General features: G+C 39.2%; 1 protein-coding gene across 1 annotated transcript in view; it reads left to right on the forward strand.

Annotated features, from left to right (window-relative positions):
- Gfrl (Glial cell line-derived neurotrophic family receptor-like) overlaps positions 1–25,400 on the forward strand; it is an 846,523-nt gene that overhangs the window by 141,295 nt on the left and 679,828 nt on the right. Inside the window, exon 3 of the mRNA XM_068226097.1 lies at positions 657–827. Within this exon, the coding sequence (XP_068082198.1) occupies positions 657–827 (171 nt within the window). The remainder of the gene's footprint in view (positions 1–656; positions 828–25,400) is intronic.

A 25,400-nucleotide genomic window follows, 5' to 3' on the forward strand; every position in this document is an offset into this window, starting at 1 on the left:
TCTGTAAAATAAAATATCTCATTGGGAGCTCATGGTACCTTGCTTTGTTTAATCTACCTCTAAGAAAAAAATTTTCGACGTCGTATGAAGTCTTGAGTGCATTTTTAAAAAAACGTTACATAACTGAATTTGATTTTGTCCATTATTTTACCTCAACCCTTCCTGATTAATTCCCATTTATAACATTAATAATAATAATAATAATAATAATAATAATAATAATAATAATAATAATAATAATAATAATAATAATGTTTTTACGTCACATTAACTACGTTTGACGGTTTTTAGAGATAATGACATGCCGGAATTTCGTCCAGCAGGAGCTTTAACGTGCCAGTAAGTCTACTGACACGAGGCTGACCTATTTGGGCACCGGACTGAGTCAGTGTCGAACCTGCCAAGTTGGGGTCAGAAGGCCATCGCCTCAACCGTCTGGGCCATTCAGCCCGGTAATTCCCAACTGAAGACATTACTGAGTAACCACTATATTTTATTGAGCACTATTTAGTTAATTAATTTTCTTAGTATAGGTATGGTGACTGCCTGACCCGACATTTTTCAGATTTTATTTCGATCAATCAAATAGTTTTATTATCAAATGCAAAGTTCGCAATACACACGGTTAATGATCATTCCATCAATTTCTGTTTCAGTGGCGTGCTCAACAGTGACTGTGACGAAGTGTCAGGCAGCTCTTAGAACACTGCAAGCCTTCCCTTTCTTCCGGCCCACGTGCCTTTGTCGAGAGCCGCACGTGGACCCAGAGTGTAATTCCTTCCGTGATTTCCTCTTCGATCATCCGTGCATTTTTGTGCTCAAGAAAGGTAAGTACATGTAGGTTAATATTAAAGTAGGATTGTCATATTTTTGCACTAGATTTGTTGCTAGTCAAACATTCAGTCGGTGAGGGATTCACAGAAATGTCCTGTCAGTTCATACGCGTGAATTATGGACATTTCAATGAAAAAGTCATATGTCTTGTAATAATGGCAAAGGTCGAGTTAATGACTTTGCCTAGGAACGAATTAGGAACAGGAATTAGTTTATGAGAAGAAATTGTATGCCATCGGAATTAGCCTATTATTTATTTATGCTAGACAAATATATTCACCAATTGAAGGAGGTGGCACATCTGCACCTCTCTTTTGTATTCAAGATATTAAACTGTTTATGATTTCAGGCAACAAAATATATGAAAAGAATTAAAATATCAGTTCCATCAGTTTCGCAAAATTTAAAAAATGATATACCACAGTTACCCTGTGATGTATCACGTGACTGATTCCATGAGCTCGATGATCTGAAATAAATCAGAATATCGTCGTTGCTGGGACAAAACCTCCTATGTGAAGATATTTTTGGAGATGTACTGACCCGCAGCACATACATTATGAAGAGCGAGAATTCCTTGACACTATGCACACAATATTGCACCTTAGCTGACAGAACATTACCGACCAAAGTTCTAAGATATAATATTTCACATAGGATGTTTTGTCCCGGCAGCGACGATATCATTTTGTTAAGAAGGACGCCATACTTTCCAGTGTCGACTTAGTCAAATAGGACATAAAAAACTTCCAGTCTTCAAATACACAAAATTTAAATAAAAATTATAACACTATAAACACACATGTAAAACAGGTTTTAGTACAGAAAGTTTTTTATGTCCTATAAATCAGAATAACACACGTAATTCGTGTGAATCATAGTACAGGCCTTTATTAGTAATATGTCTACAAAGTTTCGGACTTCTCTGGTGTAACAAGGAGACTCTAAATAACTTAAGTTTAGTTTGTTAATAAAACCAAACACAGTTTCTGAAAGATGTTAAGAATATTTCAGGCAATGGTTTGAGATATGTTTTAATTTTGCTATTATGGAAGTAGTGCTTTATAGATATCAAAACCTCAAAAACTGAACTTTCACTTTTTTAACATTTTAACTGTATCTTTAAATATATTTCAGAACATTGTTAAATTTATACTAGTATTGCTTCTTGTTCAGCAAAACCCATCTCAAAGTATTCATTCATGTATCTATTTTGGCTATTCCGAATCCTGGCGGGCTAAATGCTTTTCATTAGCGATTAACTATTTCATGCACGGATGAGGTGTATATTTCATGTAATTATATGGCTGTATGATGGAACTCTTACCAACAAGGAGTGAAATAGACGTACAGTGTATACGTGAATAATAATTATGGTGAAAATGTCCAGCCAGTGGTACTTCTGTACTAGAAAGATCACAAAAGTCTTGATCTCAACACATTCCAGAATTTACCAGTCACCATCATAATTCACTAATGGTTTGGTAGAAGTATCATCATCATCATCATCTGTTTACCCTCCAGGTTCGGCTTTTCCCTCGGACTCAGCGAGGGATCCCACCTCTACCGCCTCAAGGGCAGTGTCCTGGAGCTTCAGACTCTTGGTCGGGGGATACAACTGGGGAGTATGACCAGTACTTCGCCCAGGCGGCCTCACCTGCTATGGTGAACAGGGGCCTTGTAGGGGGATGGGAAGATTGGAAGGGATAGACAAGGATGAGGGAAGGAAGCGGCCGTGGCCTTAAGTTAGGTACCATCCCGGCATTCGCCTGGAGGTGAAGTGGGAAACCACGGAAAACCACTTCGAGGATGGCTGAGGTGGGAATCGAACCCACCTCTACTCAGTTGACCTCCCGAGGCTGAGTGGACCCCGTTCCAGCCCTCGTACCACTTTTCAAATTTCGTGGCAGAGCCGGGAATCGAACCCGGACCTCCGGGGGTGGCAGCTAATCACGCTAACCACTACACCACAGAGGCGGCCTTGGTAGAAGTATACCTCGCATTATTTTCCTTATCCACCGTGTGCTTCAAGAATCGTTTAGTTTCCGAGCTGTACGAACCAACTATTAGATTTCACTATGGGGCGGACTTTGATCGCTTTTCAAATCTTGTTGAGAATCCATGTTTGCTTAAATTTCCCCTATTTACATTCTCAAAAATGCTGTCTTCTTGAGGAGCGGCCCCAGTTCCTGGCCTTTCTTACTATAACACTTTGACCATTCAGAGAACCATCACGGAGACGACGCATTACGCATTGATTCTGGTCTTTACGATTTTGACCGATTATTCGTAATTTAGTCTCCGTGAATTTGTTTTCTTCCATGTTCCAAACGTATCTGACTTTTGAAATCCCAATTTGTAAGAAACAGAGTATATGAAAGGTATTTCGTTTCGAATTCCTTCATGTTATGTAACTATTCCTGTACTTTTTAATGGGCTTATTTTGAGTTATTAACGTATCCCTTTCGGTGTGAGTCTATCTTATGGCTCTGGATAGTAACGTCCAATATTTGCTGATTAACTTTTTGCTAGAAACAAACAATATATTAGTCAATCATCCAGGCTGCTGCCCTTGCAACTTCCGAAATGTTGCGACCCCCAGACCCACCTCTCTTTTGATGAACCATTCATTAGTCTGATCTGTCGACAGACACCCATCCGATATGGTCGCAGCTACGGCTCGGCAATCTGCTTCCAGGACGCACGGGACTCCCCACAGTGGCATGGTCACATGGTTCACGAAATATACAAACATTAAGTGGAGAGGAGTAGTTTAAATGTTTGTCCAGTTTTGTTCTGTGTTTAAACATACACAGCAGTATATGTTTCACATACATTTCTTGGTGGACATCGTTATTCAAAACCCTGTGAATTCGAGAGTACCCTTTAACTCCTGTGTATTTCATCTCCTGAGCACTTAAGGATTCCAAGTTTTCAAGTAGGAAGTTCACCCACTGTAAATGATAAATACTAACAGTATTCATCTTCGGCCGCTTTTTACACACATGTGGGGTCGCGGGTGCGAACTGCGTCGAACGTGTGTATTTGGTCATGTTTTACGGCCGGATGGCCTTCCTGGCGCCATCCCTATATAGTGGTGTGTTGTCTGAATATGAATAGAAGAGTGTTGAGACAGACGAAAACACGTAGTCTCCGAGCCAGAATAATTAATTAGAAGCGATTAAAATCTCCAACCCGGCCGGGACCCTCTGAACTGAAGGGCAGTACGCTGACAATTCAGCCAAGGAGTAAGACTAAATTAGAAATACTAACAGTATTTGTATTATTTGCTTATTAAACATACCGGAACACTAATCATGATTTACCACTCCAATTCAATCTCTAACACGGTTATTTCTACGACTACTGCATGCCCAGGTTAACTTTCTAGATTAGCTCCAACTATTTTCCATACATTCTCTGTGAAGATATAGCGGTTCCGATCAGGTTTCTACTCTAATATGTTCCTTGTTTATCTAAATTTATTACCACTGAATTGAGTTAACTGTGTGACGATTCAGAGCATCCGCTTGCCCGAAAATTGATTCAGAAATCTCGTGCATACTTCACGAGCGAACTATATGAGCACATGTCAGTTATCACATTCGTTGCTTCAGTATAAAGTTATCTGAACGTATTAATATTAAGATCAATAAAAACTGAAAATATACAAGCCAAAATACCGGTCGGTAGAACGGTTGGTTCTTTACGTTACAGATAGGGCGTTCGGTACGTCGCGTGTCTACACCCGGTCTTGCTGTAGACGCTGACAGAACTTCATAATTTCGGTTGCTCAAGGAATAAAACGGTCCGTACAAGACATTTGTTATGCATTTAGAAAACCGCTCATTTAAAAATATCGTCCTCATTTAGGGAAATAATGTATTCCCCTTCTTGGTTGTCCCGTAAGTGTCGCACTCCTTTTTAAATTTTAATTCAATATATATTCAATGTCTGGCCAGGGTAGTGTGTCTTGCTATGGTAAGGGAGAAGACCGTACACCCTGAATGTGTACGCCGTGTGTTAGGGGCAATACATTACTCAACTCCCTGAAGGGCCTACACCATTGTGTGGGGGAGCCTCTTTAGATTTGTTGATGGGTCCTCAGTGGAGAAAATGATACTGAAATACATCCAGGAATTTGTCACCAGAAACACTCGCAGTGATTTTTTCGAGCGGAGATTGTGGGAATCGGTACGGTTGAAAATCACACACCTGCAGGCGTCTTCACATCATGGATCTTTACGGCTGCAGCTACTGCGACGCAGGAGGACCCGGGACCCTAGGCTCATTTTATAGTTACATGCCACATGCTACACGCCGCATGCCAAGCATGTGAATTAACATTGTTTAAATGGGACCATTTTATACTTACCTGCTCGCGTCTCGCGGTCGCTTCCTCCCGCCAGGCATGTGACTGAGGCGGGTCGGGACGAGCAGGTGGCCGCCACGCCTGACATGTCACGCCACGCGGGTGGGACCAAAGCCTAATGGGAATGTTTATAGTTGACGCGTTATGCCGGGCGGTTCAGTATAGGTTGTGGTCTAGTCGAGTGCTAACGAGGACAATGGATGCTGGTTTAGATACAGAGGTGCTCATTACTGAAGTGCAGAGTAGACCGGTATTGTGGGATCCAGGCAACGACTACAAAAGCAGAGATCTTCGGAATAACGCGAGGAAGGAAATCTGCAGAGTTATCATCCCTACGTATGAAGAAAGATTCATATAACGCACACTCCCGAAACCAAACAGATTCGGGTCAGTCCCAATTGAGTTATGTCCTCCCAAAGAAACCTTCTACATCTTTGTCTAATCCAGGCCAATTCCAAATTCACTATATTCATACATATCAACGCCGGTTATCATATATGCATTTGTCTAGATGAATCTACACATTCTTGGAAATCAGCAAGTCCCGAATAGTTTTAAATGTGATGTGACTATTCAGCAATATACAAATGACAATTAACTTCACTCAAAGCTAAAGTTACAAACATGGTATTAGAAATAATTTATATTTAGTCTAGTTGTTTACATGGTATTTTATATAATGTTTTTTGTATTTAATACATCTCTAGATTGTAGAACTTAGTTCTACTGTGAATGCCGAAAGAAAAATATACATACCCCAGAGTTACACAGAACCGCTCTATTGGACGAATGGGCATGAAGTGTTTTCTTGTAATATGGAACTGGCATTCTATTTTTCCAAAGAATTCATCAAATGATTTTGGGGTCATCCTAAAATAATTAAAACATACTTTCGTCCTCTCGTAGGTCAGTGTAAAGGGTTTCGAAAGCTCCTATGATATATATTTGAATGTTCAGAGGATAAAAACTGAAATGACTTTTCCTCTTCGTTTTTCTTGCCATAATCTCGCAGAGGTATGCAGCTGCGAAAACTTTAGTTGTAAACTCTGCCGTTGTACCTGCTCGACCGATACGAAACTATAAAAGGGTCCCTTCCAAGGGCTAACGCCACATGCCTGGCTTCAAGCATACGGCATGTAGCATGACGCATGTAAGTATAAAAGGAGCCTTTTAGGCTCCTTTTATAGTTACATGCCACATGCTACACGCCGCATGCCAAGCATGTGAATTAACATTGTTTAAATGGGACCATTTTATACTTACCTGCTCGCGTCTCGCGGTCGCTTCCTCCCGCCAGGCATGTGACTGAGGCGGATCGGGACGAGCAGGTGGCCGCCATGCCTGACATGTCACGCCGCGCGGGTGGGACCAAAATCTTATGGAAATGTTTATAGTTGACGCTTCATGCCGGGCGGTTCAGTACAGTTTGTGGTCTAGTCGAGTGCTAACCAGGACAATGGATGCTGGATTAGATACGGATACGGATACTAGCGAATGCAGTGTAGATCGGTATTATGGGATCCAGGTAACGAAGACTACAAAAATCGAGATCTTCGGAATAAGGCGTGGGAGTAAATCTGCAGCATTATCAGCCCTACGTATGAAGAAAGATTCATATAATGCACACTCTCGAAACCAAACCGATTCGGGTCAGTCCAAATTGAGTTATGTCCTCCCAAATCAACCTTCTACATCTTTGTCTGATCCAGGTCAATTCCAAATTTACTATAATGATCCACATCAACGCCGGCCATCATATATTTGCCTAGATGAATCTACACATTCTTGGAAATCAGCAAGTTTTGAATAGTTTTAAATGTGAAATGACTAGTCAGCAATATACAAAGGACATGAACTTTACTCAAAGCTTAAGTTACAAACATAATGTTAGAAATAATTTACATTTAGTTTTTACATGGTATTTTATATAATGTTCTTTGTATTTAATACATCTGTAGATTGTAGTTTCACAGAACCGCTCTATTGGACGAATGGGCAGGAAGTGTTTTCTTATATGGAACTGACATTATATTTTTCCAAATAATTCATCAAATGATTTTGGGGTCATCCTAAAATAGTTAAAAACATTTTTTCGTCCTCTCGTAGGTCAGTGTAAAGGATTTTGAAAGCTCCTATCATATACTGTATATTTGAATGTTCAGAGGATGAAAACTGAAATGCCTTTTCCTCTTTTCTTTCCTGCCCTTATCTCGCATAGGTATGCAGCTGCGAATACTTTAGATGTAAACTCTGCCATTGTACCTGCTCGACAGATACGAAACTATAAAGGGTCCTTTCCAAGTGCAAACGCCACATGCCTGGCTTCAAGCACATGGCATGTAACATATAAAAGGAGCCTTAGTATTTTTACACCCCAAGAACGCTGATATGGTGACACTGTCACTGAATGGAGTTTTTCATGGCCCTCCGGCTGACACCAGACGTCATGAGGGTTTCAGGCCTAGTGATGATAAGTTGGTGAATGGCCATGAGTATGTAAGATGCCAGGCTACTCATGGAAAATAGCGACCGCCAGAAATACAAGCAAAGGAAAGCAAGGGGCCATATGCCTTGGTGTAAGGAATGTAAGAGGCCTCTTGCAGTCTGGGAAACTACATGTATTAGAGAGAGAGAGAGAAATTGACTGCATTAGACTCAAAACATGTGTATTGAGTGCAACCTACTTGAAGAATCAAGGGCATTCCTAAACTAAATACAAAAAAAATATTCTTCTATGAGAAAATGATACAAAATTGAGGAGGGAAAGCGAACACAATTCACGATAATATAAGCACTCTTGACTCAGGCTACAATCCAGTCAATAAACGAAGAATTTTCCTTTATCATCAACACTATGGCCATCAAGACAACCCAAATTTAAATATATGCTCCAACGTCAGATGCATGTGATGAACATGTATACGAATTCCATGCCAGTCTTAGTGGTGCTGTCACTACCGAGCCCAGAAAATAATTCTTATCTGAAGTAGATTTCAATGCTAAAGAGGGTGTAAGAGAAGATGAACATCTGATTGGCGTAATTGAAAGATATGGACGGGGAAATCAGCACGACAGATGTGAGAGACTGATGAAATTTTGCACAAGAAGATAGATTGGTCATTGGACATTCGCATCATCCATGACGACCCTTTACCTGAACTTCACCGAACGGTCAGCATCGCAATCAGGTTGAATATATGTTAGTTAGAGACAGGTGGATAATATCCCTATGGAATTCCAAGAAACGTACTGGAGTGGAATGTTTTTCTGAACACAAAGTATTTGTGGCACAGTTTGCACTGAAATCGGATACTCCTAAAGCTAGCGCAAGAAATTGTGGCATAGACATAGATGGAAATAAGATCACTGAAACAATGTGAGACACATCATCCCCAGTTTCTCACGAAAACGAGAAACCGAATGACGTGTGGGAAAAACGAAAGTCGTGGATTGCAGATGTAGCCAAGAAATCCCCAAACACCACCAAGCATGTCATGACAATCACTGGATGAGAGAGGACACGTATAAACGAATAGATCATCGCCGTTCAGTTGATTTTCAACAAATCCGATCAAGCAGATGAGCTACAAATAACGAACAATAACATTAAAAATCTGGTAGTAGAGATAAAATTGTATAAAGCCGGCAAGTATGTACTGAGATTGAAGAACATCACCATCAGCTTCGAACCAGAGACCTCTTAAAATATATAATAGGAAAGTTAAAATCTAGGTTTTAGTCAGTTAAAAATCAAGAGCACCAGATAGTGTCCAACATCGAAAGAGTGTTTGAAGTTTACAGAAATTACTGCCAAGATTTATTTCGTGATGGTACAAATTTCGCTTCATCTGAACATACCCAAAATTTTGATAAGCCATCAACAGGGTCCGGATTTTGATGACATGTTTTCTTTTAACCGGAAAACCATGGGCATTGCTTGCATATATAAATCCTAATCATGATCGCCAGTTTGGAGAAATGCATATTTATGAAGTATTTATTTCGTCATGACAGCTAGGTTTAATTTTTGGTACATTTTTCAAGTTTGTGTCATTCATATTAATAATTTTCTGTTTTAAGTCATTTTTTCTGCTTATTATTGAATCATGTTTACGCATTTCCTTCGAGAAATCAACATATCTGAATATCATCGCAGCCTCCTTGCAATAAGTATGAATAATCAAACCCAAGATATTCAGTACTCAGTTCGAAACCTGTGAAATAAAGTAAGTTAAGAGAACTCTTAACTGTACCCTTTGGAATTCCCTACGATACCTACACTGCACGCCAAAATAATTGAAGCACTGACAATGTAACTTCATACACGTACACATCATCGACGGGTATGTAAATGATTAGCGTTGCAATTCTCTGTGACAGTTAGAACAGCCACCAGAGTGCATTATTGTTGTTCGTGTTCAGGGCTGTTACCAGGACTAGTGGGTTATATAAGGGTAATAAGCAGCATCAGAAGTTGAGTGATCATTGAGAAGGACACGGAGATGACGCGCACTAGTGTAAGACAGCGTTTGAAAGTGTCCCCATTATGGGTATCCATTTGGTCGGCTAGTCGAATCGTGCAATATCCAAATGTTAGAGGCATTCGGATGTGACAGTCCCCCGATATTGAACTGCATGAAAAGGTGAGGGCAGGCATACTCGTCATCGAGATACCGGTCGACCATAGCTCAGCACTACAAGGGAGGATTGCCGTATTGTGCACCAAGCACATCGTAACCCCTCCCTCGGACTCCCGGCAACATTTGGTGTCATTCCGCACCATTAGTCGGAGACTACATTCATCCGTACTAGGGAATTACCGTCCCATGCGTGAGCTGCCGTTAACACCACCACACGAACTCTGCGTTTGGAGTGGTGACGTGACCGCGAAGCATGGACTGCTGACGAATGACGTCGCATTGTGTTCAGCGATGAATCGCGGTTCTGCACTATCCCGGATGACCATCGTCTGCGAGTATGGCGGCGACCTGGGCAGAGGTCCCATTCTTCCAATGTTTGGGAGAAGCATAGAGGTGTTACTCCTGTCGTTATGGTGTGGGAAGCCATTAGGTATGACTTCAGGTCACGGCTGGTGATGATCGAGGGAACTCTGACGGCGCAACGTTACGTCGCGGACAACCTGCATGTCCATGCGAGAGTACCGTGGTGCCATTTTTCAACAGGACAGTGCTTGTCCACATAGGACACGTGTTTTGTGAACTGTCTGCGTGATTTTGAGATACTCCCTTGGCCGGCAATATCCCCACATCTGTCCCAGATAGGACTTGTGTGGGAGCAGCCCGGACGTCAACGCCGTCCCACTGCCAGTATCCTGGATAACAAGGATCAGATACAACGGCTGTGGGCCAGCTTGTCTCAGGAGAGGACATAATGGCTTTATGACACCCTTCCCACCCGAATCAGTACATTCATCCAGACCAGAGGGAGTGCAACGTCATACTGATAAGTGGGCTCGTACTGCTGAGGTCTTCGTAAATTTGACTCGATTTTGTAATAACTGAAATAACCTCTCAGCACTTGAAGTTCCATTTCGTTTCCTTCTCCCCTTCTGGGTGCTTCAATTATTTTGCCAGGCACTGTATTAGGTGACGAGACGTTGTTCTTTATTTGGAATGGTTGTTGATGGAAACGAAAGTGGCAATAGATAAAATATTTTACCTTTCAGCAGCATACCGATCTCGACAAACATCTTACATGGCATCTAGGATATCACTGGATTATAAGGATTGTGTATCCTAATAATGACGACTTACAGATGATCCGTTATTTCATTTCAGTAGTGTATGCTCAAAAGGTGCCATTTCTAATTCACGAAAAGTTTTAGTATTTCGTCCATATGCATCGCAGTAGTCGAATACTATCGAATGTCATGAGCAATCCAGACGAGGAGGGTGTAATTCTTTATAAGTAGTACAATACCGGATCATGGGTACGTTCCATGTGCCTTTTATTACACGTTTCCTTTCCTTTTTTCGCGACTCTATTAGGATGGAAATAGCGCGCTTTTTCAACAGACACTCCTCATCTGCGAGGGACATTATTAAAGCGACTGAAATAGATTTTCCTCAGGTTTTTCTGTATTTAAAGTTATTGCAGTTATTACCATTTGACAATATTAACTATATTCGGTACATTAGAAATTAGGTGACCGAGCTCGATAGCTGAAGTAGCTTAAGTGCGGTCAGTATCCAGCATTCGGGAGAGAGTGGGTTCGAACCTCACTGCCGGCAGCCCTGAAAATGCCTTTCCGTGGTTTCCCATTTTTACACCAGGCAGATGCTGGGGCTGTATCTTAATTAAGGCCACGGCCGCTTCCTCCCCATGCCTTGCCCTTTCCTGTCCCATCGTCGCCATAAAACCTATCTGTGCCGGTGCGACGTGAAGGAACTAGAAAAAAAAATGTAACGTCGATGACGTACACTTTTCCTATTTTGAGTAAAGATATACTTTTCTTTCATATTTTTCAGTCACTTTCTTGCTCATTCTAAGTTATTTCCTCACAATATTTGGTTATTTTATAGATTATTCTTCGGTACTTATTAAGTCATTAAAATTCTACCGCTGGTCATCCATAATTGAAACAGGTTGAAGCAGTTGTAAAAAAGCGCAAGCATGGAAAGTCTGTAGGGACAGATGGTATTACATTTCATTGTATTATATTTTTTTTAATTGTATTATTTTGCGAATCAAAAGTATTAATATCTCCAGAATTCCTATTCATCAGGTACCGAATCTCCTTAAGGCAGGCTATACTGTTCAAAATCTTTGTAATACATTTCTAATTCAATTCATATGTTCTACATTAACTTCCGTATTTGCTGAAATGCAGAAAAATGGGCATTGGTAACTCCTTCTTAATGGCAATATATATATACAATGCCATTTGTTCGGGGCGTCGACCTATAGATATCTTTTGCCCCTACTTTCACCATGTGATATGATTGTAATATGCGTGTAATTGGAACGGAGGAAGTGTAGAGTGTTGTATGTGAGGAAAGGAACGTTGAGGATAACACAAATATACAGTCCCAAGGCCAAGGATATTAATCATTTACATTCCCAGCCGGGAATCGAACCCGGGGCCACCGGGTGACAGGCGGACGCGTTACCACCTACACCGCGGTGCCAGGCGGCAAAATATATACGGGGCATATGTGGTAAGTGAAGTGTAACCTTTGTATTTCACTCTGTGCCGTGTAACTGGCATGCAGAATAAAAGACTAGTTGTTCATTGGGAGCATTAACTAGCTAAAACTCAATCATCTTGAATTGCAAGTACAGATCTGTAATCAAGTTTAGTCTCATTAGTGATCGGATGTTGGGCTGCAAATCAAAATGAATCATATATCTGCGAATGAGAATCCTAAATCAACGTTATGCTTACTGTGTAGTAAAGCACGTGAAACATTGTTGAACTAAGTACTTCCCTCGTTATGCTCTATTATTATGGTATTTCTATAATCCATCAATATGGTGTAATTAGCTCACAAAACCACAACGTCTCTTTTCAGTAAACCGGCCAGAACTGTTTGGTGTCAAATGTAAAATGGATGACCTACTTCCTTTGCCTTCATTGTTATGCATGTGTTTAAGCGTTCAGTCTGCAATTCTCTGCCCCTTCACAGTACGTTTTCGCAGATTGCACTGAAACTGCATCTGCTCCTGTTCCCTTTACTATGAAATCGTTAAGAAGTGAGTCTAGCTATCGAAATCGAGATCTTCCTTTCCTCGCTTTTCTTACGCTCCATGGCCGTGTCCATTATACCTGGTCTTCCTTTCCTCGCCTGTTGAACGCTCCGTGGCCGAGTCCCTTATTCTACGTCTTCCTTTCCTCGTCTGTTGAACGCTCCATGGCCGAGTCCATTATTCTAGGTCTTCCTTTCCTCGTCTGTTGAACGCTCCATGGCCGAGTCCATTATACCTGGTCTTCCTTTCCTCGGCTGTTGAACGCTCCGTGGCCGAGTCCATTATTCTAGGGCTTCCTTTCCTCGTCTGTTGAACGCTCCATGGCCGAGTCCATTATTCTAGGTCTTCCTTTCCTCGTCTGTTGAACGCTCCATGGCCGAGTCCATTATTCTAGGTCTTCCTTTCCTCGTCTGTTGAACGCTCCGTGGTCGAGTCCATTATTCTAGGGCTTCCTTTCCTCGTCTGTTGTACGTTGCATGGCCGAGTCCATCATTGGGCTGCTTAATTTATCCTCTGTCGTATGTCTCGCACTTCTGATGCAAACTAATTCATGCAGCTTTATCCCCTACTCCGAAAATGGGTTCACTCAGCCTCGCAACGACACTCGAGGATTTGAAACATAAGTGGCATGATACGAAAGGGTGTAGAATCTACCATGCGGACCACATGGTATCCAAACCCACATCAGAATAGACAGCTGTCGATCAGGAGTCCAGTGCCGTTAGGACATAAGTTTCAAGCCAGTGTAAGAAATTTGAAATTGTTTGAATCACCGTTATGACATAATTTCCTCTGCGTTAATAATAATATTACTAACAATAATATATGATGATCTTGTATTTACAATGTTAAGTATTGGGGAATGAGCTTCATTCAATTCTAGATATCTCATAATAAATGCAACTGATTTGTCCATGGTAATGATTTTAATTTTTAGCGATTTGTGTCATTTGGATTAGTAACTTATCTAACTGGCTTAATAATTTGTTAAGAAGGAAGCTATACTTTTCATTGTCTGGTCACTGTAAATTCAAAGCTTTTCAGTCCATCGAAAACCACACAGTAATCAATAAAGAATGAGACCTTTCATTTTACAAGAACATCCTCAGATTCTATCAAATCACTTTAAATCATGCGCATCCGAGCTTGATACCTGCAGTGGCTTAAGTGCGGCCAGTATCTAATATTCGGGAGATAGTGAGTTCGGGCCCCACTGTCAGGAGCCATAATGATGGTTTTACGTGGTTTTCCTTTTTAACACCTTGAATAAAGCCACGGCCGCTTCCTTCCCACTTCTAGGCCTTTCCTGTCCCATCGCCGCCACAAGACCTATCTGTAGCGGTGCGACGTAAACCAACTTGTAAAAAAAAATTCACGCACATATATGTACAATATTTCTTAAGTTGTGTAACTTTAGTAACGTTGAAAAGGTTTTCCGTACTTATCTATGCTGCTAACGGTCCGTTACCTCCAGCGACTACGGGCCGAATTCATAGACAACACTTATACATAAGTGCCCACTTATAAGCCAAGTTTCATTTCATATTACCTGCTTAAGTGTCCCACTTATTGATATAAGTGGACCTCCCACACACACTTAAGTGACTCACTTATGTTGCAGCAAGATGGAGGATGATGATTTTGCTGAATATGTTTAAATTCATTCACAGAATGCTTTCCTTGCACATGGTAGAGATGGAAAATCTTGTCGAAATGTAATGTGATCAACAGTTTAAAGAAGGTTCCATTTTAGTAAAGCGACAGTTATGAATATTCTTGTTCCTTTGATTGAGAGAGTGAACATCACCTCTGAAGGACTCACTACCTCACCATTAATGAAGATATTGTTTTGATACTTTATGCCACCTCTTAATTTCAGGTTATTATTATTATTATTATTATTATTATTATTATTATTATTATTATTATTATTATTATTATTATTATTATCACGATCATCATTACCGGTATTTCGCTTAATTAATTGGAAACGTGTTACAGTTGATAAGTTATCAAGACTGTAGGCCTATGGAATAGTAAAGAAGTTATAAGAAACATGAACGTGTTGCACTACCACCATTTATTTTAAGGCTGATTTGTGTTAATTATATCAGGTTATCAACCAATCATTTGCCGGATTATATCAGAAGTTTCTGAAATTATGGCATCGCACATCAAAACATACTATTTACGTTTTATTGGAGAAGTAATTAGGCCTAATACAACATAACGGTTACCTACGGATAAATTTGTCAAATCTTTAAAAGCGTTGTAAGACTAGATATTATACATTTGGATGAATATTTGTATAGGTTCGAGTACCTGGATAACTATAAACATATTATATTAAGAAGAATATTAGACTCGGCATTTTCGTAGTTTGCATTGTCCACAACAAGTTTTTCACACGTCATTCACATTCTGATGGGAAACTGCGTCGATCTGCTTGTTCTATATTATGTGCATGTTCTTGCAGGTGCCGTCTCACCTCGCTGTTTTTTTTTTGTCCATTATGATAACCAAATACAATATAGACGATCTTTTAACCTCAAAAATGTCGCGCGCGGTCGTGCGATGTTCTCCGATAAGCAAAACGCAATAGATCATCCCACTAATCGGTAGCCAGAACAACGCGATCCAGGAAGCATGGGCATAGTATAATGTAAATTTCAAAGATACCCGAAGATCAAATGTAAGAAATCTACATTGCCACATCTCCAGTGATACTTACTGTCTCAATGAGTGTGTTCTTTAAGTGCTGTCTATGAAATGTAAACTCATAAGTGAACACTTGTTATAAGTGATTCCTTATTACTTAAGGGTTCCACTTATATATAAGTGCTGACTATGAATTCGGCCCTACGTTTCGACTAAAACCAGTTCCTTTTCTCCGGTCATAGTTACTATGTAGTTGTGTGAGGGAAATGCTGTAGGAAATAATCCTGTTCTGTGCAGAGGGGGGCGGGGAGGTGCTGCTTCGTCGTCTTATAATGTACTTTCGTGTTTTATGGAGTAAATTCAAGATAATAGTTTAGATGAAATAAAAATGCGGAACTGAATTAAAGAGTTTCTTGTAAGGCCTTATTTTTAGTGATAAATTATTACCTATTCAGATAATTTAGTGCGGATAAGAAAATACTAATCCACATTGTAGAGTTTTAAGGCTAGAGTAGCCTACTGTGGGTTTCATTAAGCGTTAATGCAAAAGGTGTGAAAAGTTTTATGAAAATAAGTTAAGTAGCGTAAAGAGAGGTGCACTTTTTAAATGTGTACTCTCATTGAGGCTGGTTTGGTTTTGTTTTCTTTGGTATGTAAATTCACGTATCTTGTTTTTTGTCTCCTTTGAGTGAGATTTTTTTTTCCTTTTAGCATTTGCCACTGTAGATTTCTTACATTTAATCTTCGGGTATCTTTGAAATTTACGCTTGGTCTAATGGGACACCAGTTTTTGTGTATTTTAGAGAGGGCTCTTAGGGTGGAGAGTTCGGTATTTTTATTCTATGTCTCAATTTTACTTGTTTTGTGAGAATAAGTTCGGTTTACTTGATCAACCTTTTACCCCGTTTTGAAATACATATCCCGAGTCACGTTTCAACTTTTGAATTCCATTGTTGCTGATGAATTGTCTTGTTTTATCTGTGTAATCGTCTTCTTACATTATGACTGTTGTATTCCCATTATCTGCTTTAGTGACGATGACGTTCTCGCTTGTTTATTTTGTTCTTAACTGTTTTAATGCCGGGTATCGAGTTTTGCAATTCATATTTTAACGCACTTGTCATAAGAAATTATTTCTGGGGCTTCGTTGGTGGCTGCGTTTTTCGTCATTTCTCTTCGAGGTACGGATATGTCTTTGCAAGCAATTTCTACATCAGTTATTAGTTATTTTAAGTTTTTTCGGTATGACGATCATAGCATGTTGAACTTGAAATTCTTTTTCTAGCAGATTTATTTCCATATTTGAAAAGGTTGTGTCCAATCTATTAATTATTTTATGATGAAAATTTGCGAGTATTTATTGCTTTCTTTTGTTTTTTATAACTTATTTTATGTAATCGTGTAAAAAATCAGTGTAGTATGCCCATTCAGCGGAGTACCAAAAGTTGCTTAAGTTTAAATGGATGCGCAATTTTTTTGTTGATTTCTTGTTTCTTTATATACGCTCACCGTTATCAAATAAAATAGAGAAATGTTTCCAGAATAAGTTTGAAAATTATTTATTAAACAACCAGCCTTACTGATTTTTTTGTCAATGATCTTTTGTTTATTGATAACTTCTTGTGTGTAATCGTGTAAAAAAGTAGTGTAGTATGTCTATTCAGTGGGATGCCAAAAGTAACGGAATGTTACATTGGAGCAGATATGTATATGAAGTAATGCGCTGATGACCTCACAAACGCATAACAGTTATCAAACACACTGCACTCCTTACACAAGTCAATCAAATTGTCAATGGAACTAGAAAATAATGAAAAAGTCAACTTTTCGGACATCATAGTTCAATAGTTATAATGACAACCTGTTCTATAAAATATACAGAAAACCCACTCATACTTTACACACAACAGACAACGAACCCACCACCCATACACAAATTAGTAAACCTGAATGCAATGGTACAAAGAGCAGTTTCCATACCAGTGAGCACAACAGATTTTAATGGTGAAATACAAACAATAAAACAAATCGCGAAAGAAAACAACCACCCTCCCAATACAGTAGATAAATTATTACATAAACAAAGGAAAACACTAGAAAAACACACATGAAAGAGAAAAATATATTTTACTCAACTACGTGAACCAGCCCACATGAAAAATTGTCAATAGTTTCAAAAAACAAGGTCTAAAGCTAGCCTTTAAAACGACTAACACACTGTAAAGACACATCATCAGGTGCAATCTAAACGAAAAGACCTTTTTGTCCAAATCAGGACTTTGTGAACTCAAATGTCAAGAACTGAACTGCAACGCCACATATATAGGCCAAACAAAATGTATTTCCACACCAGCTACAAAACACATGCGGTAACTTCGCTCGGTATGTTAAGTTACTGGTAACAGAACACTTGAAGATATATTTAGTAAATTTAGAGAGAATTACTTAGTGATTACTAATTTCTGTAAGTTTATGTACGTTTCGTTATAATTATTATCTTACGCTATTCGAAGTAATCTTTCCTAACTGTCATATACATTTTTCTTGTTTCCACGTGTTGCTTTTAATTTTTATTATTTCGTTATAATGAAATTACTTCTTTGGAAATAACTTCTTCTAATATCTTGCTTTCATATATGTTTGTTGTTATGGTACTGAACCCTTTAACTTATCATTCCATCGTTGGTCGGCCACAGCTGCTGCAGTAGAGCAATATCAAACTCTTAAATCTTGGGGTCGTAGCGGGAATATTTCGGTCACGATCTTAACCAAACGATGGGATTCAGAAGAGAGCCTAACTACTTGAAATGAGGAGCAAATATGTGCTTACTAACTTTAGTTGAATTAATTAAATGCAAAGATTTATTTTTATAAACTCATTCATTAAAAAAAGTAATTATTTAATGTTTCAAACGCAGTCATATTGCATTGCGTGAGTTTTATTAGTTACATTTATCCAAGAATTTTCTTAGGAGAAAATTAGAAATATCACAGATTATTCAGTATTCGAGGTCAACCGAAGTATCCCGGCATTTCACGAGATGGTGGTTCGCTTGTCGCGGTGAGCGCTGTCCCCACGAGAACGCGAGACTCTTGAAATAAGAACATGGCTACTCTCAAAAAAGTTATTTGTAGCTGAAATAAATATCTGGAATTATTTTTCATGGTGGAATTATGGGTTCAGTACTTATGTTTATATTTAATTTCTTTGCATACCTACTAGTGTTAGCAGACATTGCCAACGGGATATCTTCCAATTTCAGTGAATTTTTAAATAACGTGAAGGAGAAGAAGAACAATTAGAAGAAGGAGAATACGTGTTTTAAATTATCATCAACAACTCGTTGTTAAGATACACTAGAGTGTCGAAATTTAGCCCCGAAAAGAGGTCCATAAACGTTGTAGTAAACTTATTAATGCGGTTTATCCACATTTAAACATTCTTAAATGCAAAGTGCTTGTGTAGAGATTCGAAATACCTACACTGAAAGCAGCCTAACTAGTTGTATTACTCAGCCTACCGGAAACTTTCTACACTTTCTTTGCCAGGCAGCTTTTCAATTTTGTATTTGCGTGTGCGGAATTTTTCTGAACTGTGTATACCCACTGGGAATATTCACCTCAATATATCGAGGCTATTTCTACTGGAGAAATGTCCTTGATCGTCGGCTCAGTGAACACTGGAGTTCAGAACTGTCACATAAATCAGTGTTGTTGTGGGACCTGTAGTGGTAATTATAAATATTTAGATACAAAGCCGGAATTCCTGGCTAGAGGCTTATATTAAGATGTTATTCCATATCTTTTTACTAGCAAGTTGGGAAAATAATAGTAACTTAACATACTCAAGATAGCTGATTTCAGCACCATGATCTGAATATGGTACTTTTCAGCATTATAGCTTCCATGTTATTTCATATTGCTTGAGTAAACGTTCGAAGGTAGGGATAATAAACAATAATGTTACCTGCTTTACATCCCTCGAAGGTAGGAAGGTTGGACCTACGAGGAACTATTACATGAATTTCCTGCATGTATTGAACAGTTCTCTCTACAGTAGTATGAGTTAATTTGAATAAATCAGAAAATGTAGAATGTTTATGAAAAAGGACACTTATTACAACATCATTACTTGCAAACCTAAATATTTAATACAAAGGGCATTTTACATCAGACGAAAACCTTTCAAGTAAAAACTTTTCATGCTGTTAACGCCCTTCAAACCAATAGCACGTAAACTTTTCCATGTATGGTGAATTAGGCTTCTTGTAGACTTTTCTGAAGTTTGCAGTTGAGTTACTAGTTATTTAATCCACGAATAATTTTTAAAAACTTTCTGTTTAAATTAATATTACTGACAACCTGCGCAAATCCTTTCTGTTCCCCTTGCTTTGAGTACTTTGGTAGTATTTTTGTCACCTATGCGGATTCAGCTGATTTCTTTTTTTTTCGCAGAAAGACTATCTCAATTTTGCCCTATGAGATCATCTTGCGTGTTATAAGCAGGCCTGATAACGTAATGAGGATGGTAATCCAACTTACGACGAAATGTAATCTAAATAATTCTAGTGAAGTTCATAGAAAGGAATTGTAGACATATGTTGCCATAATTATTGGTCTTAAATCAACAAACTAAAGAAAATAACGTCCCAATACACTTTTGTGAGAGTCTAAACCAGCATACACTGCAATAAGGTGATGTATAGCTAGGGTAGGTTTAGGTTGTCATTGATTCCTGAAGGCTAACTGAAAGGTACCATAACAAATAATACAAACAACATCTTAAAACAGAAAAGTTCTTCAATTTTTAATGTTGACGTACCTCTATTTGGATAGGTTACAACCGATCACAGATCTCTAGAGCACTGCGTTATTTTAGTTCCATAGAAACGAAATGTATTCATCGTCATTTGCTTAACCGTTGTTTAGTACTGAATTAAAGGTGACATTTCCACCGGTATATTCATTACATCTCACCATGAAGTTTCGCTTTATTCTAACATACACTTAGTAAATGAAAAGTTAAGTATTAGTGCATTTTATGTATCACTCGACTTCAAAGCTGCTTATAGGATATAAGGTGAACCAGAACAGAAAATGAAATTTGATAACGTTCGTGATAGGACAAATATAAAGCCACTGTAGCTCATGTTTGACGGGCATTAAACAGTGATGTTTTGCTCCTTGCCCATTGTGAGTGCATTGGTGATTTCATTTTAACCTCACCTCACTTTGTACAGCTCTCGAGGTTAACTAAACTCTTGGCCTCTGTCACGAACTTGTACTTGGATTCTTGAACCATTACCTGATCGTGGAATGATGCATGTAACATTGCTAAAGGAGGGCATTTTGAACATTTCATGTGACATGCTAGCACGTTCTATTCCAATGTTTCCCATGATTAATGTACTAGAAAAAGAGTTCTAACATGGAAATAAAGCCTTCCCGGACCCATGTTCCTATGGCACATATTCCTATTCTACATGTGAGGATTGTGTCCTGGAAGTTCATCCGTACCTAATCATCACATTCTGTACATATAGCGATAGAATTTACAGTAATGTTTTGGAATTTCTGTCAAAGGAGTGTCACCGCATTTGCTTACAGTGATCGTGAGAAGTCACATTCAGAATTCCTGTATAAAATCACCATGTCCCAATTTCAGACCACTGAAATTAGATTACGAATCTTCCCATCATTCCACAAATATTGGTGTTAGCTATTTTGAAACTATCTCTTAAGGCCAACAGAAAGGCATCGTAGTTGAGTACCTTGTCGAAGAATACCGAGCTTTAGATTCCAGACGTTATCGTCATTTCATGGAATGGTGTTCAGCTGTCTTGAAACATTCTCTCAAGTTACAATGAAAAGCGTCGTAGTTGGGGAGTTTAATGAAAACTTTTGGTATCTCTCCTGAACTTGAACTTGGAATCTTCACCCTGACCCACCGGTCACTCAGCTCGAAATTTTGTCCATTAATGTTCGGACTTTGGTGTTCATCCATCTCAGTTACCTCAAAAAGTTGCGAGCAAAATATTGAGATCAAAAAGGAATATAGTAGGTAGCCTACAATGTGCCAGTACTGTAATCAGAGGACGCAGATTATTTAGCCCTAAGCTAAGAGCGAACTTTAGGGGTATTTTTGAAGAAAATGGGATATTTGAGATCTTACAAGACAAAATCTTCTCATCTTTAGTGTCAGTATGAATAGCCTGAAACAGTTTTCGTAAGGCATAAGTGATTGTGAGTGATTGCATTGAAACCTCTATTGATTTGATCAGGTATTGCATTATTTGCCGTGGAAATATCTGAATCATCACCTTCGATTGTTAACTTGCTGAAGACTCTTCAAAGTCTTGTTGAATGATTTACTTGAACCATTTCGTTTGTAGATTGCTGAGGTCACGATCCCTGGAGCGAATTACACTGTTTGGACACGGATACATGCATGGTGAAACTTTTTAAATTAAATAAATTATTCTTTACCCTAAAGAGCAGAGAGGTCACGGCAGTATTTTCCTGAGCAATTGATACAGTGGAACTAGCACAGTAATTACTTAGCATGTTGCACTCAGGGGTTTCAATCCTTCGCAATTCCCTCAAGAAGAAGAGTGAGAGTAACATTGCACTCAAGCCGTGGTTAATGAACATAGCGCTTTCCGATGATGAGCGCATTGATTAATATGTTGCCTTTAACGCGGAACAGGGTGAATTGAAAGCTAAGTTCCGCCCTCAATATCCAGCACGATGCAGCTTATTCAGAAGGACAATGAGACACCAGCGGGACTGGCCCTCGTACGCTTAATTACCCTGTGACAGGGCTGAAGGCCGAGGGCCGAGGATACGCCCAGCTGGACACCCGAGATTACACAACGCGTATTATCCTCGACACAATTCCATCAGCTCCCGCCGATACCATGCTTCCATTTCACCAAATTTCAAGTTGTAATTACCACTGGGAGCAGACATTCCTCCAAAACAAGTGCAGTACGATACAATGGCTGCCCATGATGGTTGAATCGCTTTCTGTTGAATCACCACTTGAAAAGACACAAGCAGCAACTAGAAAATCAACTCTCAGCTGTTCTTTTGTAGTGGTGATAAACTATTTACCAAAAACTGTCGATAAATAATTTTGCTGAGAAATTTCCACAGAATTCTTCCAATTTTATTCACGGTTAAAAATGTGAAAATATTTGAACTAGGTTCTGGTTTCTGCTTTGATGAAGTTACGATGGGCTTTTATAACGAGAAATTACAGGCGACAGAAGTTGTGGTGGTTGTGAAGGTAGAAAAATAATAATAAGAAGAAGAATGGGAAGCACAAGGAGGGGACGTTTCTGTTTATTGCCTTAAAGAACAAATTGTGGTCCCGGGCAATTGATAAATCCAAGATATTTTAAACCATAGGATACAGTAAAGTTCGTTATACATTTTATTTCCTAGAATAGATCTTAAGAAAATCCATTAATTTAAAAATTAACACCTTTTTATTTGCCTCTGGCTCCTTGGTTGAATGGTCAGCATACTGGCCTTCGGTTCAGAGGCTCCAGGTTCGAGTCCCGACCGGGCCAATGATTTTTAGTATGTATGGTTAATAAAATTCGTCTGGCTCGGGGACTATGCATATGTGTTTATCTTAATACACTCCTCTTCATCTAAAACACTACACATCACACTAACAACCACTACAGAAACACGCAATACCGGTAGTGAACTCATCTCTTACATAGGGTTGGTGTCAGAAAGAGATCGGGTCGTAAAACTGGGTCAAAACCATAAGAGCTGACCCCGATAGACTGAGAAAAAGAATAGTAAGAAGAAGAATATTTAGCACCAAACCGTACAATGTTAACATGAAGACACCAAAATTGCACGGATACAGACAGTAGTATACAAAAGGTGTTCACGGAAGTACGTATATTTACAGTATATATGATAATTACGTTTCTATAATAGTTAACGTAATGCACTAGCTACATAAAAAGATCTTTCCTTGAACATATTAAAGATGCAGCATTTTACAGTCGTAGCTTAAGTAACCTGGCTATCTCTTCTTTGGAGGGAAAACATGACATTTATTTGTCATGCCTTTGCAAACTTGCCATAGCTGAAATCTTTCAAGGCAAATCTACAATAATTTGATGATCGTTGCCATGGATTCTTGTGTCAACAGCAGTTTCAGTTAGATTCCTGGGCCCACTCCCCACAAGTTACGAATTAATTACAATACGCAAGCAAGAAAGAACACATAATGTAATCTTCGAAAATAGAAGAAGGGCTTAGAATGTTATTGTCGATGACTTTCAAATTGTGAGTAAATGAAGATGAGTTTGAATCCCGAAGACAGGAAGTAAATCACCATATCCCTCCGGAATTGATGGACACGGAACATGGACGAGAGTAGATCAATCAGCAGAAGACAATGAAGTCTTACGTTCAGAAGTTCAGCTTAAAAATTTCAGGGAATAAAGGGGTATCTCTTCAGGGCTTTTTCTGAAAGGTCATGTCAAGAAATGACCCTTCAGAATCCTTCAATAGTGTAAATTGCTTATCCTTACCTGAGGTAAATTGTTGTGAGGTGGTGGTACAGTATTATTTTCATATTAGTTCCCGATTATAGTATTTGTGTCTCTGGTGTCATCACCCTCCTACAGTAGAGCTCGAGATTACTATTGACGTTGACAAGTAATACAAAGTAGAATCAATAAGAACAGGAAAACTATGGGAAATTGTCTAAAGTTATTTGTAAAAGTGGTATTATATATATAATGATATAATATGGCTTCCAAACAGGTCTGGTGCAGGTTTTTCGAGTTGACGCTTGCGCGTCAGTGAAGATGGGGCCCTACCTGTGATGAGTTCTAATGTTGAAGGCAGCACACACACCCAGCTCCCGATCCATCTGAATTAACCAATGAGGATGAAAATCTCCGACCAGACAGGAAATAGAACCCGGAACCCTTGGGCAAATATCCAGCACGCTAACCATTTAGCCATAGAGGAAAACGGGTATTGATGCTGGCATTTATTTGACCTACTCCTCGAAATGCACGCAGGCAACACGTTCGCTGGCACTAGTGGTATTCCCACCTTCCACTTCTTTCAGGCGAGATCTATGTTGAATGACTCCCGTCCTTTGATAAACGCGAATAGTAAATAGCAAATAGTAAAATCAATTGTGTTCCCACTGAGGAAGGTTAATCTCTTTGTGTTTTACCTACTTATGACTTTATTATGGGTATCACCTGATAGTTTTAAATAAAATGTGATGGAATGGGACAGGTTATAAACAAGGGAGATATTGTCCCGTTCGAGAATATTATTATATAGATACATAAAATTTACACGTATCCCTGGAGTCGACATTTGTTTAGAGTTGTATACTGAATGTAAATTCCGACTGTAAAGTTCAACTGTTTCATGCAAAATATAGCTTGAAAATATAGGCAACAATAATGTAAAGGAAATACGGTACGTTAAAATATCAGAATCACAACCATATACACTGACTGACAGAGCAAATGCAACACCAAGAAGGAGTGGTCAGAACTTTATGCCAATTGCAGGGTAGACTGACGTCACTGAGGTATGCTCATGATGTGAAATGCGCCGCTGTGCTGCGCACGTAGCGAACGATAAATGGGACACGGCGTTGGCGAATGGCCCACTTCGTACCGTGATTTCTCAGCCGACAGTCATTGTAGAACGTGTTGTCGTGTGCCACAGGACACGTGTATAGCTAAGAATGCCAGGCCACCGTCAACGGAGGCATTTCCAGCAGACAGACGACTTTACGATGGGTATGGTGATCGGGCTGAGAAGGGCA

This window comes from Anabrus simplex, chromosome 2 (assembly GCF_040414725.1).
Source record: "Anabrus simplex isolate iqAnaSimp1 chromosome 2, ASM4041472v1, whole genome shotgun sequence".
Taxonomy (NCBI): Eukaryota; Metazoa; Arthropoda; class Insecta; order Orthoptera; family Tettigoniidae; genus Anabrus; species Anabrus simplex.